Source organism: Lampris incognitus, chromosome 7 (genome assembly GCF_029633865.1).
Source record: "Lampris incognitus isolate fLamInc1 chromosome 7, fLamInc1.hap2, whole genome shotgun sequence".
In the NCBI taxonomy this organism is placed as follows: domain Eukaryota; kingdom Metazoa; phylum Chordata; class Actinopteri; order Lampriformes; family Lampridae; genus Lampris; species Lampris incognitus.
Genome location: NC_079217.1, coordinates 65,665,379 through 65,682,938, shown reverse-complemented (window position 1 = coordinate 65,682,938; position 17,560 = coordinate 65,665,379). Strand labels below are relative to the sequence as shown.

The window sequence follows — 17,560 nt, the reverse complement described above, 5'->3', positions numbered from 1 at the left end:
ATCTCCAACTGTCTCACTGTCTGTCTTTCTGTATGCTTTCCCATGTTCTGCCTGCCTGTCTGTGCTGAAGTCAGTCTGCTTCTGTCTGTCTCTCTGTCTATAACGGTCCTATCTGTCCGTATGCGTCCGTCTGTCTGCTACCTTGGCATAGCTGATGGCAGAGTCTCTCTGCTGGGAGCGGCTCCTCTGTCTCTCCTCTTCGTATTTCAGAGCAGCCAGCTGGGCCTCCCTCCTCACCCGCTCCACACCCCCTGCACCTCCCGCTGCTCCCAACCCTGACACAGCTCTCTGGGTGAGGGTGGTGGGTAGAGACACAGAGAGGAGTTAACAGATTACTCAACAGCTCCTCCGACACCCACAGAGGTCGGCAGTTTCATCGCTGCTCCTTGAAAACAGGCAGAGAGGAAGGTGTATTACCTGATTCTGAGGGCCAGAAGGCCCCGTTACACCACCGTCAACCACACTCCTGAGAAATCAGACAGAGACAGAGAGACAGACAGGGGCAGAGAGAGAGACAAACCAGTGTTAGACAGCTCTCACTGTTTTCAGCTAGGAGAGCTAGCTAGCAGTTAGAGATGTTACTGATGGAGGCGTAACCACCTGCGTCTTCGCAAGCCTTCATGCGTCATGATGTTGCCATAGTAACGAAACCGGGGCTATTCATCAGCATACTGATCTCCACCATGCTTTAGGAATGGCTGGTCATAGCTAGCATAACATTATAGTGTTGAATTAGGCCAGTGGTTCTCAACCACTGGTCCCCGACCCGGGACCAGTCCATAGAATACTGGCTACTGGGCCGCGGAGTCGCACACATTTACACATTGCATCATTTCTCATTCTCCCCTCTCGTGCACAAACTTGCACTGCATACAGAACATAGGCGGAGCGTTGTTGTTGGTGGGAAGATGGCAGCGTGAACTCGCATTTGCGGCAGCCTCACCCAGTGCCAACTACGCAGTGTCTTTGTCCACGCCTGCATCTAAGTTTGTGTCTTTGTGTGATGTTTTATATTTAGTTCGTCTATTTTTTCTGTTTGATGGCTAGCAGTGCTGGCATTGGATCGGCTGAGAGAGCTTACAGCCCTGCCCGGAGCGGTACCCGAGAGGAAGCACTGTGGCGGTCTGGCGGCGGCCTCGCCTAGCATCGACTGTGCAGTGTTTTTGTCTGCATCGTCGTGTGGAGTGCGGGTGTGTGTGTGTGTGTGTGTGTGTGTTGAAGGTGTCTGGCTGGGAGAGCTGGTGTTGGATTGGCTGAGGGAGCCTGGTCTGCTGCCTCCGGTGGGCCCAGGGACCACGGCTCCTGTCTGGAGCTGCGCCCGGGGAGGAAACACCGAGGGCGGTCTGGCAGGATGCGGAGGTGAGGCAGGCTAAGCTAACCCATGCAGACCGGCGGTTCCGACAGTCACCCTGGCTGGCGTCTGTCCTCTGGACACAGGAATTGTTTGGACTGCGTTGCACTGAGTGGACTGTGTTGTTGGCTGTTTGTGTTTTTGTTGGTTTGTTCTCTCTGTTTTTGGCGGAGTCGTTTTTGGGAAGTGGGTTTTTTGTGTTGCACTGCTGTGGGCTGGGAGAAAGGAGATTTCATTTCTTTGTGTATGCAAGTACATGTAAGAAATGACAATAAGTTGTTCCTGATTCCAGATCAAGTGTGTCAGCCTGACACTGAAAACATCAAACCAACAAAAAATGAGTGTTTTGTACAAGTTCGTGGGTGTTGTCAGAAAGTATGTGTGAGAACTCTGTGTTGTTTCAAATAAGATTTTCTTGTTCTTAAAATGATGGGACTTCTCCAGCACGGTAACCCCGGGGTCTTAGTGAGTTGGATGATACTTGAATAATGATTTGACTGAAGTAATTAGTGGGTGAGGTTACAGTAATGAGTCAGTGGATGATACTGTACCGACATACCAGGTGATAGTGTTATAATGAGTTGTTAGTTGTAGTATTGATGCTTGGTTTGTATCGGGCGATAGTGTTATAATGAGTTGTTAGTTGTAGTATTGATGCTGAGTTTGTTTGTATCAGGTGATATTGTTATAATGAGTTTTTAGTTGCAGTATTGATGCTGAGTTTGTTTCTATCAGGTGATATTGTTATAATGAGTTGTTAGTTGCAGTATTGATGCTGGGTTTGTTTGTATCAGGTGATAGTGTTAGAATGAGTTGTTAGTTGCAGTATTGATGCTGGGTTTGTTTGTATCAGGTGATATTGTTAGAATGAGTTGTTAGTTGTAGTATTGATGCTGGGTTTGTTTGTATCAGGTGATATTGTTATAATGAGTTGTTAGTTGTAGTATTGATGCTGGGTTTGTTTGCATCAGGTGATATTGTTATAGTGAGTTGTTAGTTGTAGTATTGACGCTGGGTTTGTTTCTATCAGGTGATATTGTTAGAATGAGTTGTTAGTTGTAGTATTGATGCTGGGTTTGTTTCTATCAGGTGATATTGTTAGAATGAGTTGTTAGTTGTAGTATTGATGCTGGGTTTGTTTCTATCAGGTGATATTGTTAGAATGAGTTGTTAGTTGTAGTATTGATGCTGGGTTTGTTTCTATCAGGTGATATTGTTAGAATGAGTTGTTAGTTGTAGTATTGATGCTGGGTTTGTTTGTATCAGGTGATATTGTTAGAATGAGTTGTTAGTTGTAGTATTGATGCTGGGTTTGTTTCTATCAGGTGATATTGTTAGAATGAGTTGTTAGTTGTAGTATTGATGCTGGGTTTGTTTGTATCAGGTGATAGTGTTATAATGAGTTGTTAGTTGTAGTGTGAATGCTGGATTTGATGGTATCACACTGTTTAAATGAAGCTGCTGTGTACAAATTCTCACTTTTACTTCCAATTCCTCACAAAGCTGTTTGAGAGTAATGTTATTAAAAAAAAGATTTGTGATTTTGTTTGTGTGTGTGTATATACCTGTTGTGTCTCCTTGTGTCCTCTGATCTGGAGTCTCTTGAGGAGTTGGTTTTTGCAGGAGAACCCTGAAATGACACAGAGAGACAGACAGAGAGACAATCATACAAACTGAAGGGTTCAGGGTTCACATGTAAAGGTAATCTCTTGGCGTGCATGTAAAGGTCATCTCTCGCCGTGTATGGTAAACGGGTCAGCCTATCAGTATCGACCAACAGTTGGTTAAAAATGTGTTATGGGTAGCTGGACAGATACCAACATGATGGCTGATGTGTGGCACCACATGATACTAACTGCTGGACAACAGATTCTAGTTTAACTGGCCTTAATCCTGAATGTGGTTTCATGATCAGCATGCAGTTCATATGTAGACACGAGGCTGCAGTAACACACGTGAGGTCTTCCTACTGCTAGACATTTCCGCGACATTTCAACTAGCGATGCTTCAAAATACCACAGTGACGAGTCCCATTAAGAACTGGGGGTGCACGATATATCGGTCCGCTTATCAGCATCGGGCAGTAATGGCTCAAAAATTGGTGATGGGCAGCTGGACACATATCAAAATGAAGACAACACTTATATGATTACGCTTTAATGATGCGCTGCTGCCGCCAGGTGTTGATGAAAAGACAGGTGGCGCTACAGCATACACAGAAACGCCTGCTTCTGTGACAACTACTCACCTATTTCGAATGGATAAAGTACATAACTAACTGTATGTGCATGTCCAACAGCTTTTTGTGATGATTTTTTTTGAGGGGGGGGGGTTCCCTTTTTTTTTTTTTTTGCCCAATTGTACCCGGCCAATTACCCCTCCGTTCTGAACCGTCCCTGTCGCTGCTCCACCCCCTCTGTTGATCCGTGGAGACCTGCAGACTACCACATGCCTCCTCCAATACGTGTGATGTGGAAGCTGAAGCTTGTTACGACTGTTATGAGCCGTCAAACAGAAACTCGACACACGACACAACAGTTTGAGAGCCGACACGAGCCAATCTGAAAACACCATCTCATTCAGACCCTCGGCCTGGGTCCAGTTCTCACGACCCATTCTGGGTCCTGTTCTGGGGAAAGGGTCCCACCTCCCTGGTGATGCGTCTCTCTATGTAGGCCATGAACTGAGAGCTTAGGCTGATGCTGTCCCCTGCACCTCCTCCTCTCCTCCTCTCTTCATCTTCCTCCTCTCCCGGACAGCTGTCGATAAAATCGATCTGTTCCAACTCAGACTCCACTGCAGGACAGACAGCAAGGAAGTAGACAGAGAGTTCTGGTTACAGTCTGACAGCCCTTACACTGTTTCCTCACATTTACTCGTCAGGGGACTCTGCCAGGCGAGGCAGCAGGGACAGAGCAGTGTGAATACCAGTTTCAACTTTTCAGAGAAACCCAATTTGTACTTGGCTAATTACCCCACTCTTCTGAGCCATCCCAGTCTCTGCTCCACCCATTCTGCTGATCCGGGGAGGGCTGCAGACTACCACGTGCTTCTTCCCATACACGTGGAGTCGCCAGCCGCTTCTTTTCACCTGACAGTGACGAGTTTCACCAGGGGGACGTAGCGCATGGGAGGATCACGCTATTCCCCCCTGTTCCCCCTCCCCCCTGAACAGGTGCCCTGGCCAACCAGAGGAGGCGCTAGTGCAGCGACCAGGACACATACCTACATCCGGCTTCCCACCTGCAGACACGGCCAATTGTGTCTGTAGGGGGCGCCCGACCAAGCCGGAGGGAACACGGGGATTCGAACCGGAGATCCCCGTGCTGGTAGGCAACGGAATAGACTGCTACGCTACCCGGACACCCGACATCACTCTTTATAGCAGAACAAAAGTGATGGTAACAATCTAACATGACCACGTTGACCTGTTAGCATACAAACAAAGGGCAACACACTTACCTGTATGGCTGTGAAGCTGTTAAGCTGGCCATGAGTCGTGTCTGCTAATTCAAACCTGTATCTGTTACTGCTGGCAGGTACAGAGTTCTACTCTGCGGTAGAATCCATCCTAACAGAGGAAAAGGCTTACATGTGCCGTTGGACACCAGGGGGCCTCCTGCTCCCCCTCTGGCCTCCTTCCTCCTTTGTCTGTGGTCTCTGGAGATCTCCGCCACGCGTGCAGGAAGCTCACAAAGCTCCTCTGAAGGCTGAATGGAGGAAGACAGGAAGTGACCTCACAGATAAACAGGAAGCAGAGATAAACAGCCTAATGACCACAGCTGACTGATGGGATCAGTATACTGGGGCGTGTGCATTCAAGTTCCTTTATTGGTCAAATGCACAGGGCCCACACACACACACACACACACCCACCCACCCACCCACACACACACACACACACACACACACACACACACACCCATTCACACCTAGGGGCAATTTAGTACAGCTGAGTCACCTGACCTACATGTCTTTGGAATGTGAGAGGAAACCGGAGCACCCGGAGGAAACCCACAGGGAAAACGTGCAAACTCTACAACCCGGGGCAACCCCCAAGGTTGAACTACCCCGGGGCTTGAACCCAGAACCTTCTTGCTGTGAGGCGACTGCACTAACCACTGCGTCATCATGCCACCTTTCAACTAAAATCACACATGTAACAGTTGACATGGAAATGTAATAGTATATAGAGGTATGTAGCTGTAATAAATGGAATAGTATATGCAGAGATATGTAGCTGTAATAAATGGAATAGTATATGCAGAGATATGTAGCTGTAATAAATGTAATAGTATATAGAGAGGTATGTAGCTGTATTAAATGTAATAGTATACACCGAGGTATGTAGCTGTAATAAATGTAATAGTATATACAGAGGTATGTCGCTGTAATACATGTAATAGTATATAGAGAGGTATGTAGCTGTATTAAATGTAATAGTATATACAGAGGTATGTAGCTGTATTAAATGTAATAGTATATACAGAGGTATGTAGCTGTAACAAATGTAATAGTATATACAGAGGTATGTAGCTGTAATAAATGTAATAGTATATACAGAGGTATGTAGCTGTAATAAATGTAATAGTATATACAGAGGTATGTAGCTGTAATAATTGTAATAGTATATACAGAGGTATGCTGTAATAAATGTAATAGTATATACAGAGGTACGTAGCTGTAATAAATGTAATAGTATATACAGAGGTATGTAGCTGTAATAAATTTAATAGTATATACAGAGGTATGTAGCTGTAATAATTGTAATAGTATATACAGAGGTATGTAGCTATAATAAATGTAATAGTATATACAGAGGTAAGTAGCTGTAATAATTGTAATAGTATACACCGAGGTATGTAGCTGTAATAATTGTAATAGTATATACAGAGGTATGTAGCTATAATAAATGTAATAGTATATACAGAGGTATGTAGCTGTAATAATTGTAATAGTATACACCGAGGTATGTAGCTGTAATAATTGTAATAGTATATACAGAGGTATGTAGCTATAATAAATGTAATAGTATATACAGAGGTATATAAGTATGCTAAATGTGTCTGTACATAGTGCAGGAGTAGTATGGCAGAAAGTGAACAGTGCAGAATAAAGTCAAAAGCATGTGCATTTTGCGAGCGAGAGAGAGAGAGCAAGAGAGAGAGGTGTGTGTGTGGGTTTGTGTGTATACTCGAGTGTCCAGAGTCTAATCGGTGTGTGATTGTCTGTGTGTTTGTGAGAGTGTATGTATGTCTGTGTGTGTATCGCTCACCTCGTTGCCTGACCACCTCTTGTCTCCACTGTCAACACTGTTAAACCCAGAGTCCAGTGCTCCATATGGCCGACCAGGGTACAGCTCCTCACCACTAGAGGGAGAGAGGAAACACACACACACACACACACACATATTATTTCTTATTATACTATTCATTCATTCATTCATTCATTCATCATCAGCTGCTTCTGCGGGGTTGGGTTGCGGTGGCAGCAAGCTAAGTAGGGCATTCCACACGTCCCTCTCCCCAGCAACGCCCTCCAGCTCCTCCTGGGGGATCCCAAGGCGTTCCTAGGCCAGATTGGACATGTAGTCCCTCCAGCGAGTTCAGGGTCTACCCCGGGGTCTCCTCCCAGTTGGACGTGCCTGGAAAATTTCCAAAGGAAGGCGCCCAGGAGGCATCCTAATCAAATGCCCAAACCACCTTAACTGGCTCCTTTCAACACAAAGCAGCAGCGGCTCTACTCCGAGCTCCCTCCGGATGTCCGAGATCCTCACCCTATCTCTAAGGCTGAGCCCAGACACCCTACGGAGGAAACTCATTTCAGCCACTTGTATCCGCGATCTCACCCTTTCGGTCACTACCCAAAGCTCATGACCACAGGTGAGGGTTGGAACGAAGACCGACTGGTAAATTGAGAGCTTTGCCTTCCGGCTCAGCTCCCTCTTCACCACAACGGTCCGGCACAACGTCCGCATTACTGCTGATGCTGCACCAATCCGCCTGTCAATCTCCCGCTCCATCCTGCCCTCCCTCGTGAACAAGACCCTGAGATACTTGAACTCCTTCACTTGAGGCAACCACTCATTATATTATTCATTTATAATCATATCTTATGCTCAGAAAACTCTCCAGTTAAGGATGACCGTTAACTGGTACAAGTTGATAAACATGGCTGCCTTGTGCAGGATTCCCTCCCGTCCAGATAGAGCTGGCTAATGTCCTGTGTTTGAGATATAATATTGTATAGAATAGTGACAGTCATGGTTCTCACCAGGAGCTGAAGGCCAGGGGTCTCCTGTCATAGTCTGGGAGGTCTGGAGTCGTCTTACTTGCCTCCAGGTTCAGAAACTTGAATATGTGGACCTTTCCTTTCATACATATCTGACAGACAGAACAGAGTCAATAAGAAAGCGCTACAGGAACATGACAAGAGAAACAAACACTCATATTCTGCCTGCACTGTGTCAGTTTTTGAGAGTGATAATAATGTGGTAAAAAGAGCGATAAAGAATATGTATATCATATAAATGTGTGTGTGTGTGTGTGTGAGGTGGGTGTATACCTGTGCTGGGGGGGTCTGTAGTGGATTATTGTCTAGTATAATGCTCTGTAAGTTGACCAGTCTCCTGTAGCAGACTGGGATGGACGTGATTTTGTTACAGGAGAAATCCAGTCGAACCAGTGGCAGCTCAGCCAGCTCTGTACACACACATTAATCAGGACACACACGTTCAGATCTGTCCTCCATCTTTACTCACTCACCCACTCTGGGTGTGTTACTGAAACATTTCTGACAAGGTAACTGACAAGTCTACTGTATGGACATAGAATGTCTGGCTGATGGAGAGAAAGAGACACAGAGAGACAGAGAGAGACAGAGACAGAGAGAGACTGAATACGTAAGGGTAGACAGACAGAGAAAAATGCCACCATTCTCAGGTATTTTGTGAATGCATCTGAAGAGGGGTGTGTGTACAGCCTACACACACACACACACACACACACACACACACACACACACACACACACACACACACACACACACACACACACAGCACTATGCCTGAGTGCTTTCAGTATGCAATGGGTCCAACTCTCCCGAGTTGACTGAACTCTGAGTCTGGTCTTTGTGCTACTTTGTGGTGTGGTGGTGAACCACTTTTAAACAACACTGCCGTCTGTCATTACTTGTGGTCACTTTTACTTTATTTTAGCCCCTTTTCATTACTTGATCACTCTTTTAGAAACTTTTCAAACTCACCTCCTCTGGACTGCTTCGACTGCTGCTAGCTAAGCCAGGTTTGTTTTTAGCCTGGTGGCTAGGCTAGCCGCCCACTTTTACTGAAGATTTGAAGCAATTTTACTTTTGCTCTGCTGCCTACCAACACGGGGATCTCCGGTTTGAATCCCCGTGTCACCTCCGGCTTGGTCGGGCGTCACTACAGACACAACTGGTCGTGTCTGCGAGTGGGAAGCTGGATGTGGGTATGTGTCCTCGTCGCTACACTAGCCCCTCCTCTGGTTGGTCGGGGTGCCTGTTCAGGGGGGAGGGGGAACTGGGGGGGAATAGCGTCATCCTCCCATGTGCTACGTCCCCCCGGTGAAACTCCTCACTGTCAGGTGAAAAGAAGCGGCTGGCGACTCCTCATGCCCCGATAACTGGAGCACACCATCCGGTCCCCCTTTTTGAATATGGGAACCACCACCCCAGTCTGCCACTCCACAGGTACTGTCCCCAACCTCCACGTGACACTGAAGAGGTGTGTCAGCCAAGACAGCCCAACAATGTCCAGAGCCTTCAGCATCTCAGGGCGAATCTCATCCACTCCCAGTGCCTTGCCACTGAGGAGCTTCTTAACTACCTCAGAGACCTCTGCCAGGGATATGGGTGGGGCTTCCCCCGAGTCTTCAGACTCTACCTCCTCCACTGAGGACATGTTAGCCAGGTTCAGGAGCTCCTCAAAGTGTTCTTTCCACCGCTGGACCATCCCCAGTCTGGGTCAGATGTTCCCCTCCCCGGCTGAACACAGCCTGAGTCAAGCCCTGCTTCCCCTTCCTGAGGCGCTGGATGATTTGCCAGAACTTCCTTGAGGCCAACCAAAAGTCCTCCTCCATAGCCTCGCTGAGTCTGTACCACATTTTAAAAAACTTTTAAAAACCCACTTGTGTAGGCTGGCATTTTTATAAGTTTGCTACCCTGTAATTGCTATTGCATTTCCTTGTCTTTTAATCTCGTTATGTTTGTTCATTTTTTTATGTGTGTTTCTGCTTACGGTGACACCCCACAGGTCTCTGAACTCTGCTGGATTCATTCTTCCAAAAGATAGTCCCCCATTTGGTGTTTTGATGATGGTGGTGGAGAGTGCTGTCTAACACGTCGCTCCAAAATCCCCCATAGGTGTTCAATCAGCTTGAGATCTGGTGACTGCGAAGGCCATAGCATATGACTTACATCATTTCCCTCCTCATCAAACCATTCAGAGACCCCTCGTGTCCTGTGGATGGGGGCGTTGTCATCCTGGGAGAGACCACCCCCACCAGGACAGAAATGTCTCATCATAGGATAAAGGTGATCACTCGGAATAACTTTGTATTGATTTGCAGTGACCCTTCCCTAAGGGGACAAGTGGACCCAAACCATTCCAGGAAAATGCCCCCAAAGCATAACAGAGTCCCCGGACCCCCTCACTATAGGGGTCGGGCATTAAGTTTTTTCCCTTTCATTTGTCCCCTGTGAGTGTGTGTTTAGTGTCCAGAGTGTGTAAGTGTGTGTGCAAGTACTGTATACTGCCCAGTGTCTGTATTAAGGCTGCATCTAGAGACTATTCTGGATATTGATTAATCTATCAGTTGTTCTACTGATTGATAAGTCATTCAGTCCCCACCAATCGAGTGATCGCTCATGCGGAGCCAAACGACACAGCTTATCAGCCGTGTGAATGAGACAGAAATGAGTTAATGACCTTTCCAGCTTTTTAAGTACTTGTGGAAAGTCTGTTTTTATTTCAGGTCCTATTCCGACACCGGCCCGTGGAGCAGGGCATTTTAGCAGAATCCTCAGCCTGCACACGTGGCTCCTCTCCACCTGCAGAGCTCACAGTATAGGTTTTACTGACAATCTTAATCTGTTTTGGGATCGCTTCTCCCCCTTCAGAACTGACGGAGTCCATCCGAACAGGCCGGGTAGCCCAATGCTAGCGGCCAACCTGCAGCCCGCCGTACAGTCTTGTCCACGTGACTGACTGTTTACATCCCACACTTCCCTCCCGCAACCTCCTACAGTGGCACCCCACAGTACTTCTTTGTCCACTAGCTCCCTCCACTGGCCTTAATTCATTAATCCTCTCATCGGGAGTTTTCCCCATACAGACTGTTATTAAGCACTGAGCCTCTAACCCACATGACGTGACTGGAATGTAGACCACAGTGTGCTAACTCCACTAGTTAAATCAGCTGTTTATACGCACACAATCTGTCATGAGTTTGCCCTCGACAATATCCGATCTATCACCAGCAAAGCCCCTCTGGTCAATGACTTCATCACAGAGCACAAACTGCAATATTTATTCATTCATCTTCAGCCGCTCCTCCGGGGTCGGGTCGCGGTGGCAGCAAGCTAAGTAGGGCACTCCAGGCGTCCCTCTCCCCAGCACCGCCCTCCAGCTCCTCCTGGGGGATAGCAAGACGTTCCCAGGCCAGATTGGACATGTAGTCCCTCCAGCGAGTTCTGGATCTACCCCGGGGTCTCCTCCCAGTTGGTCGTGCCCGCAAAACCTCCAAAGGGAGGTGCCCAGGAGGCATCCTAATCAGATGCCCAAACCACCTCAACTAGCTCCTTTTGATGCGAAGGAGCAGCGGCTCTACTCCAAGCTCCCTCCGGATGTCCCAGCTCCTCACCCTATCTCTAAGGCTGAGCCCAGACACCCTACGGAGGAAACTCGTTTCAGCCGGTTGCATTTGCAATATTTATGTCCCAAGGAAACCTGGTCGTCCCAGAATGACTTTCAACAGCTGAATTCAGCAACTGCAGCAGGATTCGTTTGCATATGCAAATGTGGGTCTTCAGGCACAGGAGGCTGGTCTATTGTGATAGTATAAAACCAACGCCGCTTCTCTACCTGATCAATCTTCCTTTGAACTGCTGGCCATTAAGCACTATGGACCTACACCCATCATTGTTGCTGCTCTGGTACGGAGCAGCAACAACAATACGATGAAAAAAGAAAAAGAAAAGAAAAGAAAAAAGGGAAAGAAAAACAACAACAAACCATTAAAAAGAAAGAAGACTTAAAGGGTGTTTTTCTAGTCAATGTACAGGATCCTATGGAGCTGCCCTCCTCCCACAGAGCTTGTTCTTGCTGAAGCAAGTTGCCAACATTAACATGATGCCTTAAGGAGTACATACAGGGTCTCCAGATATCATCAAAACATCCTGTTTACGTCTAACAATATACCTTATCTTTTCCATTGACATGTTTGATGCGATTTCTTTGATCCACATTCCAATTCTTGGTCCATCAAAATTTTTCCAATTAAGAGCAGTTATAGGTTTAGCTTGTAATATACACATGTCTATGAAGCTGACCTCTCTGCTTTGTAAATGTGGGTTGGTAGGATATATACCAAGAATAAAAAGCTTGGGATCCAATAGTAGTTTCTTCGATAAAATTTGATAGATCATATTGATAACATCTTGCCAAAAGGTTTTCACTTTCACACATTCCCATATACAGTGTTGCTCTTATCTCCTTACACTTGATACCAGTATCAGGAATGTCATCATTAAACTTATGTATTTTAACTGGAGTTATGTATGTCCGCATCAGCCATTATACTGTATGAGTTTCAGGCTGCTGCTGATTGTCTGCCTCTGTGCCTCCTTACATGCCTCACTCCAGTCTTCTAAAGATATTTCCTCCCCTATATCTTCCTCCCATCATCTCAGTTTTGATTCAGATGAATCATCAGATCCGGACACAAGCAAGTCACACAGAGTTGAAATTCAACCTTTATCATAGCAATGTCTTGTGACTGCTCCCTCTAATGTAGAAATGCTAGGTTTATCTAATGAATGGTTTTGAGATGAGGTTATAAAGCTCCTAAGTTGAAGATATTTTAAAAAAAATATTTTTTGGAATGTCCTATTTGGTTGATATTTCTGCAAAGGACATGAATACTTTTTTTTCACTGTACATGTCTTGCACTTTCCTTAACCCCTTTTCAGCTCACATTCGAAATCCTGCATCACTTTTCCCTGGTTTAAAATTGGCATTACCCCAAATAGGACTGAAGCGTGGCCAGGAAGCATTTATATTCAAATATTTACAAGTGTCAAATCAAACATCAATCATATTCAATATAATAGGGTTCTCTCTATTTTTCCTCAGGTATTTACGATCTGCTGAATACAAATATAAGTGCAGTGGTAATCTTGGTGTAACAGATGAGGATTCCAAATCCAACCAAGCAGGGAGGGTTCCGGATGAAAAATAAAACATAATGGACCGCAATTGAGCTGCCCAGTAATACCATTGGAAGTCTGGGCATTTAAGGCCTCCTCGGTCATATGGTAGATCCAGTAAAGATAGATGTAATCTGGGACGCTTATTTTGCCAAATAAAGTTGGTAAACAATTTCTTGATTCTAGTAAACAAAGATGAGGGAGGGGGCAGGGGGATATTCTGGAACAAATAAAGAAATTTTGGGAGTATGTTCATTTTTAGAATATTTGTCCTGCCAATCATTGAAATAGGTAAAGATGTCCAACGTTCTATTGATGGGATACTAGCTTCCAGAATTGGGTCATAATTTGTCCGAGCAATCTTATTCACCTCAGGGACAATTTTTATTCCCAAATATGTGAAATTATCCATTGAATTGAAAGTAGAAGCATAAACATGGCTATTTTCCCTCTCCGATTCATTAAGTAGCATTATAGATGATTTTGAATGATTAACTTTATATCCAGATATTTTTCCAAATGTTTCAATAAGACCTAGGAGTGCGGGGATACAGCTATGTAGATTTTTCAGGAGCAAAATTACATCATCGGCAAAGAGCGCTATTTTATGTTCTAAATGACCTTCTCGAATTCCATACATGTCACTGTGCATCCTCACTGCTATAGCAAATGGCTCTATCGCAAGGATAAAAAGCAATGGTGATAAAGGACTCCCTTGCGGGCAACTTCTAGAGATGTTAAAAGGTTTAGAAATCATACTATTAGTCAGGACTTCCGCTGTAAGCCCAGTACAGAGCAATCTAACCCATTTACAAAATGTATCTCCAAAGCCAAAGCGGAAGAGCACCTCGAACAAATAAGGCCATTCAACACGGTCAAAGGCCTTCTCGGCATCAAGTGAGAGTAAGGCAGTGTCTGTCGCCTCTCTCTGACTATGTAAAATATTGAGCACTTGTCTGAGATTATGAAAGCCCTGTCTACCTTAGATAAATCCGTTTTGGTCTTGCCCCACCACCTGAGGAAGCAAGCCCTCCAATCTTCTTGCAAGAACTTTACAGAGTATTTTTGTATCTGAATTTAAAAGGCTAATTGGACGCATATTTTCACATTTTGTATTTGGCTTCATAATCTCTGTACGGTCTACTATAGTTCTACCATTTGGAGCTTCTATACAGTTAATAGACCTGTTTGTTGGTGTTTAATGTACCATGCTAGGAGTTTTCCGGGCTTTTCCCCCTGGTCATAGTAGGACTGTTTGAGTCTTGATAAATTGTTAGCTGCTTTATTAGCTGATAATTCGTTATACTGAGATCTAAGTAGGAGTAATTGTGTATGTTTATCTGTAGAGATATGTCTGTTATGGTAAATATCTGTTTCAATTTTTTTAATTTTCTCATCTAATGTCTTCATTTCAGGTATGTGTCCTGGTCGCTGCACTAGCGCCTCCTCCGGTCGGTCGGGGTGCCTGTTCGGAGGGGAGGGGGAATGGGGGGAATAGCGTGATCCTCCCACGTATATCCATGTAGGTCATGGATACACGCACTATGTCCCGGGGTGTTACATCCCCCTGGGACTTAGCAGTGTATCCATGACCTACAGGATCATGGACACACGTTGACTCTGCTGATCCGGGAGGGCTGCAGACTACCACATGCCTCCTCCCATATATGTGGAGTCACCAGCCGCTTCTTTTCACCTGACAGTGAGGAGTTTCACCAGGGGGACGTAGCACGTGGGAGGATCACGCTATTCCCTTCAGTTACCCCGACCAACCAGAGGAGGTGCTAGTGCAGCGACCAGGAAACATACCCACATCCGGCTTCCCACCCGCAGGCGCGGCCAATTGTATCTGTAGGGACGCCCGACTTCAGCAGGAATTGTTCAGTTTGGTATCTGCTGCGGTTGTATTGGAGTAGTTTTACGAGTACAAGTACTAATACATGAGGACAATATTGGACCGATACCGGCATTGGCATCGAAGAACTACTTAAACGATCAATCAGTTAAAGACATCATAATCAGTTAACGTTCAGTTGAACTACTAATCCATTTATCTACTCCTCATTTCAGCACCAGTGTTTAAGTGTGTAAATATGTGTGTGTCTGTGTAGTGTCCAGAGTTTGTGTTTATGTACGGTGTTAAGGGTGCAGTATGTGTGTGTACCTGGTGGCAGGCGTGACAGGTGGTTCCTCCTGATGTTGAGGTCCCGCAGCGCCTCCAACTGGCCAACCTGGGACGGTAATGTCTGGATCTCATTACAGCTCACGTCCTGTCAGAATAATACGACACCCTCACTGTTAGGACCACTGCCTCTATTACAACTACTACACTACTGTCACTATCATAATCACAATAATTACTATTCTGATCTCTGATGAGTTTACACCAGTCTGTTGTATTATTATTATTATCACTATTAACATAATCATACTGCATTCACTACCATATAAAATTCACTACTTTCAAATTGATGATCACAAATATATATATATATATATTTTATTTTTGGATTTTCTTTCCCACCTTTTCTCCCCAATTGTATCTGGCCAATTACCCCACTCTTCCGAGCCGTCCCGGTTGCTGCTCCACCCCCTCTGTCGATCCGGGGAGGGCTGCAGACTACCACATGCCTCCTCCCATACATGTGGAGTCATCAGCCGCTTCTTTTCACCTGACAGTGAGGAGTTTCACCAGGGGGACGTAGTGCCTGGGAGGATCACACTATTCCCCCCCTCCCCCGAACAGGCGCCCTGACTCCTGACTGACCAGAGGAGGCGCTAGCGCAGCAACCAGGACACATACCCACATCCAGCTTCCCACCCGCAGACACGGCCAATTGTGTCTGTAGGGACGCCCGACCAAGCTGGAGGTAACACGGGGATTCGAACCTACGAATGTGTTGGTAGGCAATGGAATAGACTGCTACACTACCCGGATGCCAATGATCACAAACATAAACATTAATATGATCACTAATATTATCCCTACAATTACCATTAACACATCAAAGGGATTATAACCCACGTCACTGTTATAATCATTTTCGTGGCTTTTCAAGGTATAGTGTATCGACACATCTCCCTAACAACAGGGGGCGACAGAGAGACAAGTTTGTGGATGTCGATTTTCAGAGTATGACAGACAGATGGATATCTGTGATACTAACCTGTTCTGCCAGATATCAACATTGTCTTAGTGGTATGGGGACAAACAGATATATGTAGTAAATAAGCAGTACTGTCAGACATCTGAACAGTCCTTGCCCAACCAGAAACACAACAAGACAGACAGACAGACGGACAGACAGACAGGTGAATAGCTGACCAGTTCTGTCAGATGCCGGAGATGACCCAGCTCCTCCGGCAGGGAGAGCAGTTTGTTGTTACAAGCTATGAGAACCTTCAGAGGCAGACTGCAAACCACAGCAGGAAGGCTGGACAACTGGTTCCGACTGGAGAGAGAAAGAGACAGAGAGAGGCAAAGAGAGAGATGGAGTAAGAGGGAGACAGACACAGAGACAGAGTGAATCAATGAGAGTGTGAGACAGAGAGGGGTACAGACATACAAAGGGAGAGAATACTGCATTACAGCGTGTGATGAAAAGACTAACACAGCGGTGGCTAAACATGTGCCATGGAGAGAGCCATGTGTATGCAGGTTTTCGTTCCAACCCGACTCCACACCAGGTGATTTCACCGATACATTCTTCCTCTTTGGCTGAAGGGTTGCTAATCAGAACAGTAATCCTAGACTAGTCTGGATTCAACAGGGCAGATGGGGCTGAGTTCATTCTGAAGTCCATAACCATCTGAACTGTCTTTAGAGCGTGGAGCTCCAAGTTGTTTTGGCCGCACCCGAACACCAGAGGTTCAATCTCCCACCTGTAGGCGGACTCATCCCCACCATAGATGAGCCCAATGAGGGTGGTGTCGTCAGCAAACTTCAGGAGTCAAGTCAAGTCAAATTTATTTATTTAGTTTTTTAATAAATTTATTTCTGATTTTTCTCCCAATTTAGTGGCCAGTCGATCCCTATTTTAATTCAAACACCCACCCTCGTACTGCATGCGTTCGCCAACTGCATCTCTCCGGCCGGCAGTCTCGAAGAAGACGCCTCCCCACTTTCGTGACAAGGCGACTCCAGGCCGAACCACTGTTTTTTCCGACACACACAGAGACGCATTCACGTGACGAACACAAGCCGACTCCACCCCCCTCCCGAAGACAGCGTTGCCAATGATTGTTGCTTCATCGAGTCCGGCCAAGTCAAATTTATTTTTATAGCCCAATATCACAAATTACAAATTTGCCTCAGTGGGCTTTACAGCGACACAACATCCTGTCCTTAGACCCTCTCATCAGATAAGGAACAACTCCCTAAAAAAAAAAAAACCTTTAACAGGGAGAAAAAATAGGAAGAAACCAGGAGCCTGACTGACTTGTGACTGGAGGTGCAGCTGGTTATATACAAGGAGAAGAGTAAAGTGGAAAGGACAAAGCCTTGAGGGGAACCGGGGCTGATAGTCCAGGAGTCAAGAGGCATGTTTTCCCTGCTTCACATGCTGCTTCCTGTCACATAGGAAGTCGGTGATCCATCTGCAGGTGGAGTCAGGCACGTGCAGCTGGGAGAGGCTGTCCAACAACAGATCCAGGATGATGGTGTTGCTGCAGGATGATGGTGTGCCTGACTCCACCTGCAGATGGGTCACCGACTTTGTATGTGACAGGAAGCAACATGTGAAGCTG

At 45.9% G+C, this 17,560-nt stretch overlaps 1 protein-coding gene across 2 annotated transcripts in view; it reads right to left on the bottom strand.

Moving 5' to 3' along the window:
- The window catches only part of lrch3 (leucine-rich repeats and calponin homology (CH) domain containing 3), a 58,862-nt gene that overhangs the window by 20,165 nt on the left and 21,137 nt on the right, over positions 1-17,560 (bottom strand). For both annotated transcript variants that reach the window (XM_056283252.1, XM_056283253.1), the window contains exons 3-12: positions 16,140-16,266; positions 14,979-15,084; positions 7,916-8,052; positions 7,625-7,734; positions 6,627-6,720; positions 4,944-5,061; positions 3,999-4,147; positions 2,917-2,981; positions 418-466; positions 142-288 (exon numbers count right to left, since the gene is read on the bottom strand). In XM_056283252.1, coding sequence (XP_056139227.1) covers positions 142-288; positions 418-466; positions 2,917-2,981; positions 3,999-4,147; positions 4,944-5,061; positions 6,627-6,720; positions 7,625-7,734; positions 7,916-8,052; positions 14,979-15,084; positions 16,140-16,266 — 1,102 coding nt within the window. The remainder of the gene's footprint in view (positions 1-141; positions 289-417; positions 467-2,916; positions 2,982-3,998; positions 4,148-4,943; positions 5,062-6,626; positions 6,721-7,624; positions 7,735-7,915; positions 8,053-14,978; positions 15,085-16,139; positions 16,267-17,560) is intronic.